The sequence below is a fragment of the Meles meles genome, chromosome 6 (genome assembly GCF_922984935.1).
Source record: "Meles meles chromosome 6, mMelMel3.1 paternal haplotype, whole genome shotgun sequence".
NCBI classification, from domain to species: Eukaryota; Metazoa; Chordata; class Mammalia; order Carnivora; family Mustelidae; genus Meles; species Meles meles.
In genome coordinates this window covers 683377-705981 of record NC_060071.1, presented here as the reverse complement: position 1 = coordinate 705981, position 22605 = coordinate 683377, and the positions used below count along the sequence as shown (strand labels likewise).

Sequence of the window (22605 nt, the reverse complement as noted above, 5' to 3'; positions counted from 1 at the left end):
ATAATGGGGGGGGGAACAGCTTACAGACGCTCGCGGTCCAGCATACGGCGGGGGGTGGGCACGGCTCACAGACGCTCACGGTCCGGCATACGGGGGGGGGAACAGCTCACAGACGCTCGCGGTCCAGCATACGGCGGGGGGGGGGGGGGGGGACAGCTTACAGACCCTCACGGTCCGGCATACGGGGGGGGGAACAGCTTACAGACGCTCACGGTCCGGCATACGGGGGGGGGAACAGCTTACAGACGCTCAAGGTCCGGCATACGGGGGGGGGGGGGCACGGCTTACAGACGCTCACGGTCCGGCATACGGGGGGGGGGCACAGCTCACAGACGCTCAAGGTCCGGCATACGGCGGGGGGGGGGGCACGGCTCACAGACGCTCACGGTCCGGCATACGGGGGGGGGGGGGCACGGCTCACAGACGCTCAAGGTCCGGCATACGGCGGGGGGGGGGGGGCACAGCTCACAGACGCTCAAGGTCCGGCATACGGCGGGGGGGGGGGGGCACGGCTCACAGACGCTCACGGTCCGGCATACGGGGGGGGCACGGCCTGCACTGAGACGGCTGCGTGTCATATCTGCGGGCGCCTGAAGGAGGGTCCGGACTGGGCCCCCGGGTCCCCACGCTTGGCTTCGGGGACTGGGGAGCGGACAGGCGTCCCCCCACCGCGTCCTCGCGCTTCAGCCCTCGGCTGTTGTCCTGAGGACGGGGAAGGACTTCCTCCTGTCGGCGCGGCGCAGACTGTGGGTCCGCTGCCCCCGGAGCGGCACACAGCTCGGACGTTAATCAGCGATGGTGACCACAGGTAGCTGGGGGCCTGCCCGGGCCGCCGGAGGCCAGATGAGGGACCGGCGAGCGGCGCCAGGCCCGGCCTCCCCCTTCCCGGGATGGAGGGCTTGGCTGCGGCCGCCGGCACTGGGGCGCGGAGTCCGGCCAGTTAAGGGGCGGGGCCATTGGGGGCGTGGCCAGGCGCGGAGAAGGCGGGGTCTGGCTCTAGGCTAACTTTTAAGCCGGGAGGCCAAAGGCGGGCCGGGAAAAAAGGAGGCGGAGCTACGGGCGAGCGGGCGGGGCCCATGAGAAGGGGCGGGAAAGGGGCGGGGCCAGGCGCGCGAGCCCCCTCAGGCGCCGGGAGCCTCCGCACGCGCGCGGATTCTCCTCAGGCGCCGCGAGCCGGCCGGAGTCCCGCAGGCTGAGGTGGCCGCGCCGGCCGGACCGAGGCGCGCGCGGAGCAGCCCCTCCGCAGCGGCGTCCGCTCTCCGTCGGCTCCTGCCCCTCTCCCGGCCTCCGCCCGCTGGAGCCCGAGTTCCTTTCCCGCGCGGCCGTCGTGAGGCGGGGCCGGGCGATGTCTGCGTGGGGGTCCCGCCCGCGCCGCCTCCTCCTGCTCGTCCAGCTGCTCGCGGGGCGCTGGGGCCCGGCCGGCGCGGGGGGCGGCGCGCCTGGAGGTGAGGCTGGGCGGCGGGGCCGGGATTGCGGGGCGGGGCCGGGGCGCGGGCGGCCTTCGCGGGCTCGGCGGGGTGTCAGGCCGCGCGCCCGGCCGCGTGGCTCAGACTCCGGGAGGCCGCTTGGGGATGTGTCCCGTGACCCGCGTCCCCGGAGGCCGCTGGGTGACACGGGGACGCGGCCTCCGCCTGTCGGGGTCCCAGAGGCCACTGGGACCCGCGGGGCCCTCCGTCCGCCCACGTCGCTCCGGGGCTCCCCGGCGTGCGGCCGCCGTCGCCCGCGGGGCCCCGAGAGCCGCGCTGGGCGGGGATAGAAGCGGCGGCCCGGGAGCCGGGCGCTGGGACGCTCCGGCCGCTCGGTCGGCCCCGGAGCCCCGGCGCAGGAGCGGGGACGAGCGCCGGTGCGCGGCTCCGCGAGTGCGTGCGGAGGGCGGCCGTCGTCGGGGCCGGCGGGACCTGGTCGCGCTGCGTGAGCCGCGGCTTCCGGCCCCGAGGCTCGGGCGGCTCCGCGCAGGCGGGACGCGTGTGGGGACGCGGGAGGGACGGCGGCTCGCGCTCCCGCGGGGACCCCCGCGCCGGGACTGTCGTGACGAAGGCGCCGCGGCGCTGGCAGGCGGCGACCCGGGGCCCCGCGACGACCCCGCCGTGTCCGCGGTGCTCGGCCTCCTCGGGGACCGCGGGGATCCTGTCGCTGTCCCCCGCGCGGTCTCCGGGCTCCGTCGTGCGCCCGCGGCCGGGGCGGGGCCGGCAGACCCGAGGGCCACCGGCCCGCACCTGACGCGCTGTCGGCGAGCGCTCGGTGGTCGCGGCAGCCGTGGGCCCCGCGTGGCGCGCAGGGTGCTGGGGCGCAGCCGGGCGGGCCCAGTGTGGCCGGAGCCCGCCCTTGAAGCAAGTCGCGTTCTGTCGCGTTCGCTTCCTCTTTGCCCGCGGGACCCGGGCCTCGTTTTCGGGTTCGCTTCAGGTCGCGCGTCCCCGGAGGGTCAGGCGTGCCGCACGGTGACGCGGTGCTCGGGTGGCCCCGTCAGCGCCCGCACCGCCGGCCCCTGCCCTGCCGACCGCCGCGGTCCTCCGCCGCGCAGAGAAGAGCTGGGACGCGGCGCGGGGCCGGCGTGTGGCGGGCGTCCGGGAAGGCTCTGGGCAGGACGCGCGGCCGTTACCTCTCCGGACCGTGAACCGAGGGGTCGCGCGGCTTCCCGCTGCGGCGCCCCCACCCGGAGACCGCGTGCGCTCGCGGTGCGCGGTCCCGCGAGGACACAGCGAAACTGCGCGACGGGGTGCGGGACGGGGTGCGGGACGGGGTGCGGGACGGAGTGCGGGACGGGGTGCGCGACGGGGTGCGGGACGGGGTGCGGGACGGGGTGCCCGATGGGGTGCGGGACGGGGTGCGGGACGGGGTGCGGGACGGAGTGCGGGACGGGGTGCGCGACGGGGTGCGGGACGGGGTGCGGGACGGGGTGCCCGATGGGGTGCAGGCTGGCTCCCGAGTGTCGCAGGGGCTTGGGCTCCGCCTCCAGCCCCCTCGGACGCCGCCGCCCGCCGACTGGACGCCTGACCCTCACCCTCACCCTCACTGAGAGCGCGACCGCGGCCGCTTGGGTCCGTCCAGCCGTCGCTGCTTTCGCACTCGGGTTGCGCAGGTCTCAGAACGGTTTCCTGTCCTCACAAACGGTTAGCGAGGGCGCCAGCGGGGGCGGGCAGAGGGACAGAGCAGCGGCCCGGCCAACAGGGAGCCCGTGGGGGACCTGACCCCGGGACTCGGCGGCGCCGACCGAACCGCCCGGGCGCCCCCGACACTGACCGTAGGATCTTCCCTGGTTTCTTGTGGTTGCTGGGACCAGCCCTCAGGGGAAGAAAAGATCTGGTCCGCCGCGGCCGTACCCCCGCCGGCGCCTGCGGAGTCCGAGGGGCCCAAGACGCAGCTTCGTCCGCACTCGGCGGCTCCCCGGGACAGCGGCGACTCTTGACCTCGGGGTCGCGAGTTCCAGGCCCACGGCCGGGTGTAGAGATTATGAAGAATAAATTACGGACTTAGAAAGGAGAGTCATTAGTGCGTTGAGATAATACCGGCCTTTTTACCTGACCGGGCCACGGCTGGGCGGCCACGGTGCGGTCGGTCGTCATCAGTTTCACTTCCGGCTGTGGGACGGGTTAAGTGCTTGAAACTTTGCTTCTAGTCCATGTCACGAAAAGGGGAGTAAAACACTGGTTTCAGGAAAACGAGCTGTGAGGACTTTTTCTGGTTTAGTTTTTCTCAGGCGCGTTTTCAGACGCCAGCGGGATGGCACGCCAGCGGCTGTGCTCGCTCCTGTACGGCGGCCACCAGAGTGTCCGGTCCTCGGGTGCTCAGGCCGACCTCCGCATCCCTTGGGGTCACGTTAAACAGGCGCGCCCTGTGAGCCCGCCGCTGAGCACCTGCCGGCCGGCCGGTCCGTGCCCCGAGGCCCGGACTGACTGAGCCGCCGCCGTGCACTCTGAACGGGTTCAGTCGTTCATCAGAACAGGGTCTCTTCCATCCCGTAACCTACACATCAGATCTAGCAGGTCATTTTTTATAATTAGGGTATGACTTTCTAGCACAGTAATTTCAGGACAGAACATTTTTCTTCTAATACTCCTCTTTTCCCTTGAGAAGGGAAATTATTTTTCTCAGATGTAATTTTAAGTTAATATCCAATAAGCATGTCTTAACAATATGAGTTGGCAAATTTGGAATGGTTGTGAAAACAGTTTCAGCTTGTTTGTCTAGAAGTCTACGCTCCAGAACAGCGTGGGTGTACTTTTAAAATGACAGTAGGATAGAAGACATTATTTTAGCGATCCTTTTCTGCTCTTCAACTATAATTTTCATTTAAAGGATCTCTTTCCATTTTGGGAAATACATGATATTGTTTCTCCTGTTTTTAATTCAGAATACTTATCTTTTTTTCCCCCTTATATATAAGGGAATTATAAACCCCCCCTTTTTAAAAAAATTATTTATTTATTTGAGTGAGAGAAAGAGAGAGAGAGAGAGAACATGAGAGAGATCAGCGGGAGAAGCAGACTCCCTGCCGCGCAGGGAGCCCCATGTGGGACTTGATCCCAGGACTCCAGGGTCATGACCTGAGCCGAAGGCAGTCACTTAACCAACTATGCCACCCAGGCACTGTATAAAACCCTTTTACCAGTAAAAAGAGCAATTAAATATAAATATTTGAATTCTGACAAAAAAGATAGCATGAATTTCTTTTTTTTTGAAGCATGTCATCTGCTGTGTTTTAACAGTCACACAAATATTTACGCCAAAGTGTGATGGGGCTTTAATAGGAACATGACAGGAATAACAGAACGGCCAGGAAAGCTTGGTCAGTTCTCTATAAAACATTCCCTCCACCTCTGGGCCTGAGAGGTCTGGTTCTCGCTCAAGGACACGGGTTCCTCTGTCATCCCGTCCAGTGCCGCTTACTTGTACACTGTCCCGACGGCAGAGCTGGAGTGTGGGCACACTAGCTCTCCGCTGCCATGCCCACACTATTACCTCTTTCTTCCCGTCTGAGCAGAACATTTTTTTTTTCTAACAGGAGTTTCCAGGTTTGATGCAAAACACCTAGCAGCAGCTGGTCACTGCTAACAATGTAGTGTGGTGTCCATCCAGATTGCCCTCTGTGCATGTGTGGTTTTCGCTCATGTGTGCATGCTTTCTAAGATAATGTAGTCCAAATTATTTATTTTTGCTTTTGTTGCTTTTGCTTGTGGTGTCGGATTCAGAAAATTATCACCAAGACCTTTGTCAAGGAGCTTACCACCAATGTTTTCTTCTATGAGTTCTGTGGTTTCAGATCTGACATTCAAGTCTATAAACGTCTTGAGTTAATTTTTGTGCCTGGTATAAGAAAGTGGTCGGGTTTCATTCTTTTGCATGTGGCTGTCCGGTTGTCCCAACACCGTTTATCAAAGAGTCTGTCCTTTCCTCCTTGTATATTCTTGGATCCTTTGTCCTAAGTTAATCGACCATAGAAGCATGAGCCTTTTATTCTGTCCCACTGATCCGTGTCTGGTTTTATGGCGATATATACTGTTTTAATTACTACAGATTTGTAATATAGTTTGAAACCCTGGAGCATGATGCCTCCAGCTCTGTTCTTTCTCAAGCTTGCACTGCCTATTCGGGCTTTGTATGGATCTGTACAAATTTTAGGGTTATTTGTTCTATTTCTTTGAGAAATGCCATTGGAATTTTGATAGGGAGTGCCTTGATCTGCAGATCATTTGGGGTAGTATGGACATTTTAACAGTATTCTTTCAATCCGTGAGCATGGAAGATCTTTCCATGTGTTTCTTTTGTTTTTCATTTCTTTAATGTCTTGTTGCTCTCAATATAGGTGTTTCATCTCCTTGGTTAAATTCAATCCTGGGCATATTTTTTTTTCTTTTGATGCAATTGTAAATGGAAGGTTTAAAAAACATTGCTCTTTCTGATAGTCTGCTATAGAAAGGCAACCGATTTTTTTTGTATGTTGATGTTTTACCCTGCAGTTTTACTAAATTTGTTTATTCTAACAGCTTTTTGGTGGAGTCTTTAGGGTTTTTGATATATAACATCATGTCATCTGGAAATAATGACAGTTGTACTTCTTCTTTACCAATGTGAATACCTTTTATTTCTTATTCGTGCTTCATTGCTCGGGCTAAGACTTCCAGTACTGTGTTGAATTAAAGTGGTGACAGTGGGCATCCTTGTCTTGCTCCTGATCTTGGGGAAACCTTTCAGCTTTTCACTGTTGGGTACGGCATTAGCTGTGGGCGTGTCATGCACGGCCTTCATGATGTGGAGGTGGATTTCCTCGGTGTCCACTTTGTTGGAAGTCTTTGTCACGAGTGGATATTGATGTCGGTGCTTTTCTGCATTCATTGAGATGATCATGTGATTTTTACCCTTCATGTTGTTAATGTGGTGCATCCCACTGACTGGTGGGTGGGTGTTAGACTGTCCTTGCATCCCTGGAGTAAATCTCACTTGATCGTGTTGAATGATGCTTTAGTGTGTTGGTGATTTGGTGTAGCTGAGGATTACTGCATCTGTGTTTGTCAGGGATGTTGGCCAGTGACTCTCTTTCCTGCGGCGTCCTTGTCTGGTTTTGGTTTCAGGCTAACGTTGGTCTCGGAATGAGTTCGAAAGTGTTTCTTCCTCTTCTATATTTGGAAGCACTTGGAAGTTGGAGAAGGATTGGTAATAATTTTCTGAATGACTGGTAGAATTCACCAGTATTGTTGAGAGGAATGAAGTCTTAATTAAAAGAAAGACTGTTACTAGGAAACGTATACAACATTACAAAGAAACAAGGAACATAAATGTGCCAGCATTGCCTACTCAGTTTTATCTTTGTTACTTGCAAAGGAACACTTGTGGGGTGACTCTTCAGATAACATTTTTCTACCGTTACGTCCACACTGTTTGTCACATTTTCTCAGCGGTGATCAGAGCTATGTTGTCTACGTAGCTCCTTGTGAGAGCTCCATCGTAAAGAAACTCTCCTTTTAGTGACAGCGTTATCAAGTCGCCATTCACACACCATATGACTCACCTATTTAAAGTGCATGATCCCGAGAATTTTAGTCTATTCAGGCTAGTGCTACTGTCACTGAAAATGGCATTTGAACACCATCTCCCTCCTCCCCCATACCGCTCTCTCCCTAGGCAATCGCGAATCTACCTTACTCTATCTCTAGATTCTCCTGTTCTGGAGAGTTCACGGAAGTGGAATCATATAATTCACAGTCTTTGGGACTGGCTTCTCTACATAGCGTATTACCGAAAAGGTTCGTCCATGTTCCAGCCTGCATCATTCATTCATTCATTCATTCATTTTGGTGGCAAACTAATAGTCCTTTGGATATTCCACATTTCATCCCTCCGTTTATCCTTTGATGGGCATCTGGGCGGTTTCTACCCCTTGGCTGTTGTGAACATTTGTGTGCAAGTTTTGTGTGGACGGCTGTTTGCATTTCTCTTGGGTGTGTACCGAGAATGCAATTGCCAGGACTATCACAGCCCTGTAGCTAACTCTCTGAGGAAAGGACAGATGTTTTCCAAGGCAGCCACACCACTTTCCATTCCCGCCAGGAGTGTACGAGGGTCCCAGTTTCTCCCCTCCTTACCAACACTCGTTATCTTTGGTTTTGATTATAGGCATCTCCCTGGGTGTGGAATGGTAACTCACTGTCGGTTTGTTAAAAAAATATTTTATTTATTTATAAGTAGTCTCTACAGCCAACTCGGGGCTTGAATTCATGACCCCAAGGTCAAGGGTCACACGTCCCACCGACAGCCAGCCAGGTGCCTTCATCGTAGTTTTGGTTGGCGTTTTTCTGATGGATAAAGGTGTTGAATAAGTTTTCAGACACTCGTTGGCTCTTCTTCTTCAGAGAAATGTTCAGATCCCTTACCCATTTTAAAGTTGGGTTACTGGGTCTTTTTATGATTGACTTGTAAAGGTCGTTTGTGTATTTTAGGTATACGCCCCTTGTCAGATAAATGATCTGCAAATGTTTTCTCCCAGTTCCCTCTTTTTTTAGTCAGGAAGGGAAGGAAAACTAAAACGTATTAAGTAACTATCATGATCAGCGTTGTACCTAGTTAGGGCTGTAGAAGTTGCCGAAGCGTAGAAATGATTTCTGTCTTCTAGAGGTTTAGGTTTCTTTGGAGACCCCAGACTTACGTGACAAAACTGGAAATCAACACAGAACAGTGCATGTTAAATAGCACACAATCTCAGTGAATCTGTGTTTGTCAGGGATGTCGGCCTGTGATTCTCTTTCCTGTGGCATCCTTGTCTGGTTTTGGTTTCAGGCTAATGTTGGTCTCATAGAATGAGTTTGAAAGTGTTTCTTCCTCTTCTATTTTTGGAAGAACTTGAAAGTTGGAGAAGGATTGGTAATAATTCTTTGAATGATTGGTAGAATTCACCAGTGAAGCTAGTGAATTTATCAAAGAGACTTCCCTAGATTTTTCTTTTCTTGGAAATTTAAAATTACTGATTCAATCTTCTTACTAATTATCAGTCTGTTCACATTTTCAAGGTCACCATGAGTCAGTCTCAGTAGGTTGTGTGTTCCTTGGAATTTACCTGTTCCAGGTTGTCTAGTTTGTTGGCATGTAACTGCAGTAGTCTTTCATGAGCCTTTGTATTTCCATGGTATCATTCGTAACATTTCCTGTTTCATTTCTGATTTTATTTATTTGGGTCCCCTTTTTTTCTTGATGAGTCTACCTAAAGGTTTATCAGTTTTGCTTATCTTTCAGGGAATCAGCTCTTTGTTTCATTGATCTTTATTTTTTAGTCTCTTTTTATTTATTTCTTCTCTGATCTTCATTATTTCCTTCCTTTTAACTTTAGGCTTTGTTCATCTTTTTCTGACTCCTTGAAGTGTAAAGTTATGTTTTTATTTGAGACTTCTCTTGTTTCTTGATATAGACATTTATGGCTAGGAACTTCCCTCTTAAAACTGTTTTTGCTGCATCCCACAAGTTTTGGTATTTATATTTCCATTTTCATTTTTCTCAGCATTTTTTTTATTTCTCTTTTGAATTCTTCTTCAACCCATTAGCTGTTTGATAGCATGCTGTTTAATCTCTACATACTTGTGAATTTTCCAGTTTTACTTTTGTAATTAATTTCTAGTTTCATGCTGTTGTGGTCAGAAAAGATTCTTGATATGATTTTAATCCTCTTAAATTTATTAAGACTTGGTTTGTGGCATACCATATGATCTATCCTGGAAGAATATATATTCTTTTGCCTTGGACAGAATGTTCTGTACATATCTAGGTCCGTCTGGTCTAATGTGTCCTTTAATGCTGACATTTTCTTGTTACTTTTCTGTCTAGATGATCCAGCCATTTATGTAAGTGAGGTATTCAAATCCCTTACTATCATTATATTGTTATCTATGTCTCCTTTTAGATCTGTTAATATTTGCTGTATATATTTAGGTCCTCCCAAGTTGGGTAAATGAATATTAGCAAATATCACATTTTTTTTTGGATTGTCCTCTTTATCGTTATGTATCAACCATGTTTGTCTTTTTAAAAATTTTTGTTTACTTATTTATTTAAAGTACACTCTGTGCCCAGTGTGGGGCTTGAACTCACAGCCCTGAGACCAAGGGTTGCAGGCCCCCTGCCTGAGTGGGTCAAGCAGCCCCGTGTTTGTCTTTAATTACAGCCTTTGTTTGAAGGCTGACAGAAGTATTGCTGCTCCATGTGTTTCTGGTTTCTGTCTTCATGGCATCTCTTCCATCCTCACTTCCATCTGTGTGTGTCCTACATCTGAAGTGAGCCTCTCGCAGGCAGCGCATGGATGGGTCTGTTGTTTCTAAACCATTCAGCCACTCTGTCTTTTGATTAGAGAATTTAATCTGTTTACATTTATAATAGTTATTGATAGGTATGTACTAATTGTTGTTTTGTTAATTGCTTACTATTTTTGTAGTTCCTCTCTTGTTCTCTTCCTTCGTGGTTTAATGATTTTCTTTAGTGGTGTATTTATATTCCTTTCTCCATCTTTCTTGTATGTATAGTAGGTTTTAGCTTTGTGTGTACCATGAGGCTCACATGTAACAACCTATGTCTTTAACAATCTGCTTTAAGTTGGTAACAACTTAAGTTTGATCCCATTCAAAAGGTTAACATTTTTACTCTTTCTCTGACCCATGTTTTATGCTTTTGATGTCACACTTTGCATTTTTTTAGTCTTCAGTGTCCCTTAACTAATTATTGTAAACATAGTTATTTTTACATTTTGTCTTTTAGCTTTCGTACTGGTTTGTAAGTGAATGACTACTTTTACTATATATTTATCTTTGCAATAGATTTATTGAGATTTATTCTTTCATATATTTTCTCGTTATTAATTAGTGCTCCTTTTCAGCTTGAAGAAGTTCCTTTAACATTTCTTATAAGGCGGGTATTGTGGTCATGAACTCTTTCAGGTTTTGCATGTCAGGAAAACCATTTATCTCTCCTTCAATTTTGAATGCTAACTCTTCTGGGTGGAGTCTCTTGGTTGGAAAATGTTCCCTTTCAGCACTTTGAATATATCACGTCACTCTCTTTGGCCTGCCAAAGTTTCTGCTAGAAAATCTGCTGATAGCCATATGGGGGTTCACTTGTATATAAGTTGTTTTCTCTTGCCACTTTCCATATTTTCTTCTTATTTTTAACTTCTGATGTTTTAATTATAATGTATTTTGGTGTGGATCTCTTTGGGTCCTGTCTGGGACTCTCTGGGTTTCCTGGATCAGGATGTCTGTTTCCTTCCTCATGTTAGGGAAGTTTCCCACCACTTTTAATTAATTAATTAATTGATTAAAGATTTTATTATTTATGTATTCAAGAGATAAATCCCAGGACTCCAAGATCATGACCTGAGCCGAAGTCAGATGATTAATTGACTTTATTTACTTTTAAAGATTTACTTACTTATTTTAGAGAGGGGAGGGACAGAGAGAGTCTTAAGCTGACTCTACGCTGAGCACAGAACCTGAGGCAGGGTTCAATCCCACATCCCAGAGATCATGACCCGAGCCAAAACCAAGAACTGGAGGTTTAACTGACTGTGCCACCCAGGTGTTCCTCTGCCATTATTTTTAAAATAAGAGTTCTACATCTCTCCCTTTCTCTGCTCTGTCTGGGAGCCCTGTGATGTGAGTGTTAGTCCATTTGATGTTGTCCCATAGGTCTCTTAACTTATCTTCACTTTTAAAAATTCTTTTTTCTTTTTGCTGCTCTGTTTGGGTGAGTTCCATTGCCTTGTCTTCAAGCTGACAGATCCTCTCTTCTCCTTCACCTAATCAGCTGTTGAACTCCTAATTATCTCTTTCAGTTTGGTTATTGTAGTCTTCTCTCTGACTTCTGTTTGGTACCTTCATGTGTTTTCTAAATCTTTAAGTTCTTGCTGTGTTCATTCATTCTTTTCCCCATTCTGGGGAGCATCTTTATGACCGTTACTTAGAATTTGTTTTCAGGTAAATTACTTATTTTCATTTCATGAAGGTTTTTTCCTGAGGTTTTATCTTATTCTTTCCTTTGGAACATATTCCTCTCTTTCTTCATTTAGCTTGACTCTCTGTGTTGGTTTCTGTAGTTGAAACAAATGCCTCTTCTGGCCTTGAAGGAGTGGCCTATCTAGAAGGCGAACCTGGTCATTCAACCCTGTCCCAGTTCTTTGTTGTCTCTCAAACCTCTGTGCACGTCCAAGTAGCCTGTTATATTTTTAATATAACTGGTAGGTGAGGATGTGCCAAGACCTGCCAGTATACATAAGGGAGGATTTAGTACCTGGATTCAGGGTGTTTGGTAGCCAGGTAGCTACCGTCAGGTAGCAGCTTTTATCATTCATTCATTCATTCATTCATTCTTTCAAAGTAGGCTCAGCATGGCGCTGGAACTCACAATCCCAAGATCAAGAGTCCTACTGACGGAGTCAGCCACATGCCCTAGGTAGCACCTTTTGAAAGCGTGCTAACATAGGAGCGCCAGGGTGGCTCAGCCGGCTGAGCATCTGACTCTTGGTTTCAACTCAGGTCATGATCTTGGGGTCATGAGTTTGGGCCCCAGAGATTCTGTCTCTCTCTCCCCTCTGCTCCTCTCCTCCTCCTGTTCTCTCTCTAAAGTAAATCAATAAATCTTAAAAATATGAGAGTGTGCTAAATATACACAGTCCCATGGGGCCACAAGAGAACGCCCTGCTGCCCAGGTGATCTGGCAGTATCCCCTGGGCAGTGGTTGCAAAAAACCGGGACTCCAGACCAGTGTCTAAGCCCTTTCCTGGGAGATACTGGCCAACAGCAGCAGGGCACAGGGAGAGCACCATGATGGCGTCCACAGCCTGTGTTTGTTGAGAGCATCCGTGGTCCTCTAGGTGTATGCCAAACCTGAAGCCTGCCCTTGAGGGCAAAGCTCTGGGAGAGGCAAAGAGGCGCCTTCACAAAAAGACTTCACAGAAAGGAGGGGCTGTGTGTCTGTCTGTCTCAGTATTCTCTCTGGACAGTGCTGTGGGGATGGCAGCCTGCCAAGAGCTGTCTCTTCAATTGCCGCAGTCCCGTGGGACCCACGAATGCAACACCCTCCAGCCCTGCCCAGCCACCTCCAGAACTGCATCACCAAGGGGCATCCTCTGGATACCCCAAGGGGCATCCTTTTGCCCAGCTGCAAAAACTGGGGCACCAGATATAAGAAACAGGGCACCAGTCACGTGTAAAGCCGCCTTCCAGGAGACCCTGGTCCTCTGGAGTGTGAAAGAGGCAGAAAGCAAAGAGAGCGCCTACTCTCTAGGTCTCTGGAAAAGTTCATAGCCCCTCGATGAGAGTTTCACTAGAAATCTCCCCCGCAGGCCGGAGCCAGTAGGCCTCCTTCGCAGACAGAGCTCCTGGGTCTCCATTGCCTCTTGCTGTGCTCTGGGGTGGTAGCTGTTTGCAAACTCTTTCTCCGGGCGATACAGTCCTGTGGGACCCACTGGCACAAGCCCCACTGGCCACCAGGACTAGGTGGTGAAGAGCTGTCTCTTGTCAGCAGCTGCAGAAGTCAGGGTGACAGACAGGGGTGTGAGCTCCTTTTCATGTGGCACCAATTGGTACAGTCCCATGGAACCAGCGCAAGCCCCACTGGCCTTTAGAGCCGGGCAGGCAAGAAGCATCCCCGGGGAGGCAGCCCCCAAACTCAGGAGACCAGATGCATGTTCACGTGGACGTACTGGGGCTCTGGGTCATGGCAATGGGAGAGCTCGACGCTGGCGCCCAGCAGGCTCCCTCCCTAGAGAGAGATCCTGTAGATGCCAGGTGTGCGGGTTACATCAGATGCCGACCCCTCAGGCCAGTGTTTTCAGCTGGCGAGGCTTCCTCACTTTCGGTTCGGGGGATGGGCTACTTCTGAGCTGGGCTAGGTAAGTCTGCGTGCCTAAGCCCCGTTAAGAGCTGTCTTCCAGATTGTTACAGTCTCGCAGGTCTCAGGACGGGAGCCCTCTTGGTTTTTCAAAGTGAGATGTTTTGGGGGCTCATTTCTCACTTGCAGGTTCTAAGTGTTAAGGTGGTCGAGGAGCTTGAACCCTTTGCTCCCTGAGGGGCAGCCCTGGGTTTTGAGTTTTCTCCTGGTTTTGGGTCGCTCTGCAGGGGTGGGATTTCTGTCCTGTCCTGCCTGCCAGATTGGGTGTTTTCTCATTTGCCTGATGTGTAGTCCTAACTCTACCAGCCTTTAGATTTTGGAGGAGGAAATGGTCCCATATGTATTTGTAGACGCAGGGAGTCCGTGGGAGGAGGTGAGTTCCGGGTTTTCCTCCATCAGGACCTTGGGCCACCAGGCACCCATGCATCTCTGCCTCGAGCTGGAACCCCACGGTGTAAACTTTTGATACTATTTTTATTTCTTTTTCTTTTTATGATCCACAGTGTCTGTACGGAGTTGGGCAAAACTCTTTTCTCCAAGTCAGGGTCTCTTAACCCCTGCACTGGGGCTGGATAAGTCTTTGTTATGGGACACTGTCCTGTGGATTGTAAATCTTTTGGCGGCACTTCTGGCCTCTGTCCACGATGCCTTTAGCACCCACCCAAGACTCTCCAGACAGAGTCAGATGTGCCTTAAGGGACTGCGCTGTTCCCCTCACCCCTGCCCCTGGAGCGTCACTACTGTCGTTCTTACCGACTGCAGCTTCCCAAACCGTGTGCCCTGGAACCCGCGGCGGTGTTGTGAGGACGCAGATGCTGGTGCAGCAGTGGGAGGCCGGCTCGAGATTCCGCGTGTCTAACAGGTGCTCAGGGATGTGAATGCCGCCGTTCCGAGCTCCTCACTGAACCGCACCCTTGTAGACGTCCGCTCATTCATATCAATTGGGTGAATTTTCAAGAGGATCCAATGGCAATAATTCCAGAAATAGTAGTGAACTTTGAGTGAACTGTAGCCCAACAATGTAAGACCGATAAAACTCAGAAAACAAGCTCCGTCCCTCCATCCCCACAAATTATAGCTTCCTTTCCTTTTCTGCATGTCCTTTCAACCCTAGCATTCATTTATAATCCAACAACTCTAAGGGTGATGTTTGGCAGAATCTTACCAAGTTCACCCAGACAGTCGCGAACGGAGGCAACCTTATGTCCCACTGGGTGTTTTGAGTTAGGGTGCTGTGAATGTTCTAGCTCTGGAGAGCCCTCTTGTCCTGTTGAGAGGTTAATGATATCAAGTTCAGACTGCGAGCTCTGTCTTTACTTGATCTGCTGATGCTCAGTCTGTCTTTGTGTGTGAAGGTGTCCCTTCTCCCTGAGAACTATTGACTGGACCTAAATTCAGCACTGCCAGAGGTCATTTTCTTACTACAGGTGTTCTGAGAGTCCCAGAAATAGGTTAGGTTAGGTTTATTAAAGCTTATCACTTATGGAGAAATGGTGTCCTATACTTCTGTTCTCAGAATCAATAGAACATGTAATGAAAATCCTGGAGTGAAAAAAATCCCCTGCATTTCATCCGGAACCCGTAAAATAGTGATCGGTAAGCAGAGTCATTTGTCACATTGAGAATGTTGGATACAGAACACACTTCTCCTCTGCAAAATAATTGATTATGTTCAGTGCTTGATCTTGCTGTTGCTTAAAATAACCCTCTGAGAACTGCTGCAGAGAAGATTCTTTTGAAAAACGGAATACAAGTCACTTTCTGCTGAATTAAACAATACCAGGAGACTTGGAAGAGTGGATTGACTGCCCCAGTAATGCCTTAGTCACAGACTGGGGACGCATAACACACTGTAGGCTGCTTCTACAAGCCTCGTTGAGGGCATTATCTTATTTCATCCCTGTGGCAGCCGGTGACGAAGAAAGGGGGGCTCTAGGAAGTACCCAGCAAAATTTAAAACATGTATACCCTTGACTCAGCGGTTCTAGGTCAGTGGCATCGAAATCCTTGTATAAGTGTGGAAATAGATGTAGAGGGATGCTGACACAGCATTTCCCCTGTGGTAGCCTGGTTAGAAATAACCCAGGGTTGAAGGCTGTATGACTGCCCGTCAACGGTAAAAGCTTGCGCTATAATAGACTCATAACTCAGGCCACTTCGCACTGTGTGAAGGAAGAGTGGGGAAGGAAGGCTTATACTGACGTAGTATTGCATGCAAACAGCGGTCACAGAACTTACAAAAAGGAAGACATTTGCTCTTTGTGTGTGTGTATTTTAAAATGTCTCTACATTGAACTTCACAGCGGTTACCTTTGGAGGAAGGGAGGGGGGAAGGAGAATTCCTACTCGTAATGTGCTTCCAGTTTGAATCCTGGCAATGATCATGTATTACTTTTTTTTTTTTTTTTAAAGCTTTTATTTTTTTATTTTTTTTAGATTTTTTAAATTTATTTATTTGACAGAGAGAGAGACCACAAGTCGGCAGAGAGGCAGGCAGAGAGAGAGGAGGAAGCAGGCTCCCTGCGGAGCAGAGAGCCCGATGCGGGGCTCGATCCCAGGACCCTGAAATCATGACCTGAGCCGAAGGCAGTGGCTTAATCCACTGAGCCACCCAGGCACCCCTGATCATGTATTACTTTTGTAATTTAAGTATTATTTTGGGAAAAAACAAAAATGATCCTGGTTCTAGTTCTACCACGGTTACTCAGGTTAGACCAGTGGTTCTTAGGCTGGGGTAGTTTTGCAACCTCCCTCCCACCCCCGACATGGGACGTTTGGCAACAACTGGAGACATTTTTGGCTGTCACATTGTGTGGAGAAGCCAGGGAGGCTGCCAAACCTGTAGTGCATAGGACAGCCCCCATGACAAAGACTGAGCCCCAAATGCCCATGTCGTGGAGCCAGGAACTCGCGGGTCAGACTCCAGAGCTGCCACTATGGTCAAATAGGCAGGTTGTGCATGTGAGGGTCTTGGGGACTGCTGTTCAGTGTGAGGTGTTCTCTGCACACCTCAAACCTCACAATTGTGATATAAGGGAAAGTAAATATGGGCATGTGTACCCCAGGAAGCCGGCAGTGGTGTTTTCTCCTGTACTGTCAGAGCCCAGTACGGATGCTGGCGCATTAAGCAGCCACTCAATGTTGGCTGAGCTAGTGAAGGAATTTAACTAGATACCCCATGTTAAGCTCTAATATACCCAGGTTGGGGCAGATGCTGAAGATTTAAGAATTTGCGGATGAAAACTAAAATTATGGCACATGTTATCTGTTAATTTGTCTTAAGATGAGAATTGACAAAAGACTGCTAATACTTGTCATTGTTTTAGAACACCTTTGGTTCACTTTTTGATAAGAAAATCCTTATCTTTTTAAAAAATTTTTTTTATTTATTTCTTATATTTTTATAAACATATAATGTATTTTATCCCCAGGTACAGGTCTGTGAATCGCTAGGTTTACACACTTCACAGCACTCTCCATAGCACATACCCTCCCCAATGTCCATAACCCCCCTCCCCCTCTCCGAATCCCCCTCCCCCCAGCAACCCTCAGTTTGTTTTGTGAGATTAAGAGTCACTTATGGTTTGTCTCCCTCCCAATCCCATCTTGTTTCATTTATTCTTCTCCTATCCCCCTAACCCCCCATGTTGCTTCTCCATGTCCTCATATCAGGGAGATCATATGATAGTTGTCTTTCTCCGATTGACTTATTTCACTAAGCATGATACCCTCTAGTTCCATCCACGTCATCACAAATGGCAAGATTTCATTTCTTTTGATGGCTGCATAGTATTCCATTGTGTATGTATACCACTTCTTCTTTATCCATTCATCTGTTGATGGACATCCAGGTTCTTTCCATAGTTTGGCTATTGTAGACATTGCTGCTATAAACATTCGGGTGCACGTGCCCCTTCAGATCACTACGTTTGTATCTTTAGGGTAAATACCCAGTAGTGCAATTGCTAGGTCATAGGGTAGTTCTATTTTCAACATTTTGAGGAACCTCCATGCTGTTTTCCAGAGTGGTTGCACCAGCTTGCATTTCCACCAACAGTGGAGGAAGGTTCCCCTTTCTCCGCATCCTCGCCAGCATCTGTCATTTCCTGACTTGTTAATTTTAGCCATTCTGACTGGTGTGAGGTGATATCTCATTGTGGTTTTGATTTGTATTTCCCTGATGCCAAGCGATGTGGAGCACTTTTTCATGTGTCTGTTGGCCATCTGGATGTCTTCTTTGCAGAAATGTCTGTTCATGTCTTCTGCCCATTTCTTGATTGGAAAATCCTTATCTTTTTGATAGGAAAATCCTGTTTCTTTTTGGAAGAATGCCAGTAAAGGACCCTATTGCATCTTATCTTCCTAGATAAGATTTTTTAAATCCTTAGCCATCTTTTTGGCTGTGTACTGACTTTCATGGAGAAGACCTTAAAAAAAATCTTACTTATTTTTATCTATTTTTAAAATTTAAAATTTATTTTTAAATAATCCTCACATCCAACATGGGGCTTGAACTCACAACCCTGAGATCAAGAGTTGCATGCCCTATGGACTGAGCCAGGTGCCCCTTAAAAAAATTTTAAACTACTGTTAGCACTGTCTGTCCTAGTAAAATAACGTACATTGTATTTCACTTTAAAAGCTGAAGGTATTTTTTTATTAATGTTTTATAATGGAAAAACTCAAATATACATAAAATATTTAAGAATAATGAGTTGATGAGTCTTTTTGCCATACACTTTACAATTTTAGACATTTTGCCAATAGATACCCTTATTCATATAGATTAGAAGTTGTGGCGGATGAAGGCTAACGGCTAATTACTGTCAGTGCTCAGATTAAGGCTCTCAGCTTTGTGGTTCTGTGTCCTATTCATCATCGTAAAAATTGAGGAGCAAGGTTACATTTTTTGGAAAATGTGTGTGGTTTCAGTAAATGACTTGTGAAAGTGAAGGTTTTTCGTTAACACATTCTCCTAATTCTCCCCAATGTGAGACAATTCTGGAGCGATGATATTCAGAGTTAAAACGGAATTTGTAAAACCCAAATTTAAATCCTTCAAAATGTTCATGGCGTTACCCGTATTTGTGCCTTTTAGGTATTCAGTTTTGTCTCCCCCTTGCTAGTTGTATCTTTACTTTGGAAGGATTGTGCATTTGCGTTTCGCCCGGATCTTACTCTATTTTTAGAACAAGCTCCACTGCTTCGCTCCCTTTGTTTTTCTGAGATACTTTTCCCAGGCTGATTTTCTAATCATTATTATTAGCTTTAGAGGATACAGACTTGAGGAAAGCTTCTAATTGAGCTGTCATTGCACTGTGTCGAGAGCACCCCATGCGACAGACCCCTCGCTCGCCTGCTGTTGCCGGGTTCCACCACCTCGCCTAGTCCTCTGCAGGGAGATGCCCTTTGTGGGGCTATTGGGGAAGCTTTAGTCGAAACCAGTCGATGTGCAGGCAGTGGTTGTGGGATCTCTAACTTCAAGAGGCTGTGTCTGGTGACTTTAGTCCTTAGGAGTAAATTCTTGCAGCCCTGTGACAGTGTCTTCATGACCAGTGACAAAATTCTGAATCATTTATCTAAATGGGACTTGTCGCATGGTGCTGACCCATTTATTCCTTCATATACTCAAAGCACTGAGCACCGCTTATGTGCCGGCATGTTGTTAGGTGCTGGGGTTATGTGAACACGACACCCCCTGCCTTTGGTCTACACCACAGTGGGGAAGATAGACCTGGATCAAATATAGCCAAGACTGTACCATTGCACTGCAGGTAAGGAACGCGGTTTATACAGAGGAACCCAGTGGAGACTTTGGGGGGTGGGGAAGAACCTTGAGGAAGTGATGCCTGAGCTGGGATCTAAGGCTGAGCAGGAGGAGGGGAGGGGAGGAGGGGAGACCATGTCTGGCAGGGTAGAGGAGCGCTCCTTGTTGGAGGGAACTGCGCAGTGGGCCTGAGAAGCTGAGCTGTCAGTATGGCTGGGGCAGAGAGCAAAGGGGACAGTCACACCAGAAGAAGCTGGGCAGTATTTGACCTTAAGGATTCGGTCTGTCTTCCACAAGGAAAGCTATAGAGGAGTTTTAAGCAAGGGGGTACCACCAGATCTGTGTTTGGAGAGATCGCTTGGGTATCCGCACAGAGAACCAACGGGAGGGGACTGAGAAGCCAGGAGGAGCCTGCTTACGGCAGCAGGCCTGCTCTCACCTGATGAGAGAAGCAGACACCTGGTGCTGGGTTGGTGGCAGTCTTAGGGGAGGAAATGGATCGATTCGGAAATATTTAGAGGTAAGCCCAACAGTTTCCTGATGGATTGGATATGCGGGCAAGGGAGAAGGGGATGTGAAAGATGACTCTTAGGTTTCAAAATTGTAATGAGGCACATGGTGGACCTACTCACTGCAGCGGGCAGTACTGTTGGGGACCATTATGGCGAAGGTCACGAGTTTTGGTTTTGTCAGTGTGCAGTTTGTGGTCCTTTTACAATGTCCGTATTTTACAGAGACCAGATAATTGTGGCCAACGGAGGTTATCAGGTGATGGAGTGGTGCCGAGCTCTCAGATGAAGGTTCTCAGCTTTGCAGTGTCCTCTCTCGTCACTGTGCTGAAATTAAGGAGCTGGGTTACATGTCCTTGAAACTACGTGTGGTTGCACTAAATGACTTGAATGGGAAATGTTCCTCGTCGCTGAGAGATGGGACCTTCGGGTGTAGAACAAGAGGTGGGAGATTCGGATGCCCCACGAGCAGTCTTTCCTTAGGTTCACTTTAGTTGCAGTGCCCTTGGAAATGACCTTTTGGAGCTTCTCTGGGATAAATACATGGAGAACCAGAATAGAATTTTTAGGATCTCCATTGCTGAGTGCAATTTTACAAGCCTCCTAAAAAATTTCTAAAAGTGATTGTTGGGAACCTTCAAACGGAAAATCTCTGTGAAGGTAGAGGTTGAATGTGTCCGTGCCAGCAGTTTCGAAAGACCATCTATGGGACTGGTGTTTCTGAGAGTGTGTCCTGAAAACTTCAAGTATCTCTGAGATCTGTAGGTGGCCAGCACTGGAATTACATTGTTTTGCATACTGTTTGCAAACTAGAAATGTAAGATTAGTTATGTTTTTCTCCCCCTTTGGAAGTCCCATTGTATTCTTAATATTTATCTTCAAAGGAATGTGCTCGGAATGAATCGAGTGTCTTAGCTGACATGTTAATGGTACGGAGTTCAGCTAGATGTCACATGATTTAAGGGTTATTATTGACGTTGGCTTATTTTACTTTTTTATTACTGTCATGTTGCTTATATCCCATTCTGTAAAAAAGACCTATGGCTAAAAGAGTGAAAATGACTAGTAATGTACAATTCAGAATTTTGCCGTAAATATAGTGCGCACATGCAGTCTAAGTCTATGTGTTCTGATACATCAGTCTGCAAATATGGCGGCGTCATGTGTGCTCCGAAAGATGGAAAGCAAAACCATGATTACCTGGAAATCAGGTTTCACCCTCTCAGGAATCCGTTCCCCAGTGCCTGGGGTTATTTTATTGTGAGACTTTGTCAAATAACGGCAACCCAGAACACACTTGTGACATTTTCAAAAGACAGTGGCCTCTGGTGAACCAACTATTTCCTCGAATAAACATAATACTTCATAGTATGAAATTTGTAAATTTTGTTACCAAAGTGAGAGAGAGACCAAGACGCCAGAGACATCAGTCCAAGTTGAATTAATTCTATGTGGCAAGATTGGGTTTAAGGTCTGCTGCAGGTAAGAATTTGCAAATCCAGAACAAAATTATTCTATATGAAGAGAAAGCAGAAGTGACTAATAACAAAATTCCTTCATCAAATGACACGTTGGATGTTGTATTAATAGCACGCCACGTGGGGACTGTTACTGTTGCGTGTGTGTTCTGATATTTTGCTTTTTGGTCCGACAAAACCATGAATGTACAGCATGAATCGTCCTCTGGCTTCTTCGTGGTACATTTTGTGATCAGGAAGAAGAGCTGTTCATTTTAGTTTGGATCGTTTTGTGAGTTCTGGCGTGGATCGGAAGAGTTTGTTGAGAGCCGCTCTGTGGGTCGTGGCAGGGGGCATTGCTGGGCGAGTAATTGGGGTGGTCCTGGGGTGCCCGTCCACACACCGTCCCACTCGCAGGTAGCAGCTGGTAGAGACCGTGTGCTTCCTGACTGGATCAGTGTGGGACAGAGTACGGAACTGAGAATGAAATCACATCACGGGCACAAGCTGTGTCCCTCAGCCACCACAGGACGAAATGGGCATGGGGGGTTAGCCTGTGCTTTTCCACCCTGAGACACCCTGATGCTCCATGGGACAGGTGCTCACCCCACCCTTCAACTTGGGGGATTTGAGAGGAACGTTTCCTTGTGACACGGACAATGCCATTTTCTGACTTCGAGCGTTTGCAGGCAGCCGAGCATCGACCCAGTCGCATCTTGAATAGGCAGAGCTGCGCATTTGAGGGGCAGAATGTGCTCTTCCCCCTTGACAAAAAGGAGTCAAGTTCAGAGAAGGAGGGAGACAGAAGAGATGGGGAAGGGAAACACACCGAATTTAAACAGTAATTCTCAAGCAGCCACACTCTCCAGACAAGCTACAGGTTTCTTAAACTTTCCCCACACCTTGATATGTGCTCTCCACGCAGGCCAAGTGCTAATTTAGAATGTTAGAGATTAGTTATTAGGATAAAAGTGAAATAGTGTTTTTACTGAAGAATTGGACCTTAGTAATGAGCTGATGGTGTGATCATCTTGCACATCCAGCTTTTCCTTTGCCGCGTGTGCCGCTAAGTAAATTCAATCATGGATTGTTTTACAAAAATAGGGTTTTTTTGTAGTTTCCTTTTTCCCTTTACCAGTACCACATGGAAATCCCTATAAGCTTTTGGTTGTGTTTCGTCAGGTTTTTATTTGATGTGACTTATTACAAACTTCTATTTTTGTTGTGTGGGTGATAGTTTCAATTAGAGTTTTTAAAAAATAATTTTTTAAAATATTTTATTTATTTATTGGACAGAGAGAGAGAGATCACAAGTAGGCAGAGAGAGGAGGAAGCAGACTCCCCACTGAGTAGAGAGCCTGATGCGGGGCTAGATCCCAGGACCCTGAGATCATGACCTGAGCCAAAGGCAGAAGCTTAACCCACTAAGCCACCCAGGCGCCCTATAACTACTTTTTAAAAATATTTTATTTATTTATTTCAGGGACAGAGAGGGTGCACAAGCAGGGAG

The 22605-nt window shown here is 48.5% G+C and overlaps 1 protein-coding gene across 1 annotated transcript in view; it reads left to right on the top strand.

The window, feature by feature from the left end:
- Positions 1 to 1169: 1169 nt before the first annotated feature.
- The window catches only part of CHRNA5 (cholinergic receptor nicotinic alpha 5 subunit), a 49318-nt gene continuing 27882 nt past the window's right edge, over positions 1170 to 22605 (top strand). Inside the window, exon 1 of the mRNA XM_046009340.1 lies at positions 1170 to 1445. Coding sequence (XP_045865296.1) covers positions 1346 to 1445 — 100 coding nt within the window. The 5' untranslated portion in view covers positions 1170 to 1345. The remainder of the gene's footprint in view (positions 1446 to 22605) is intronic.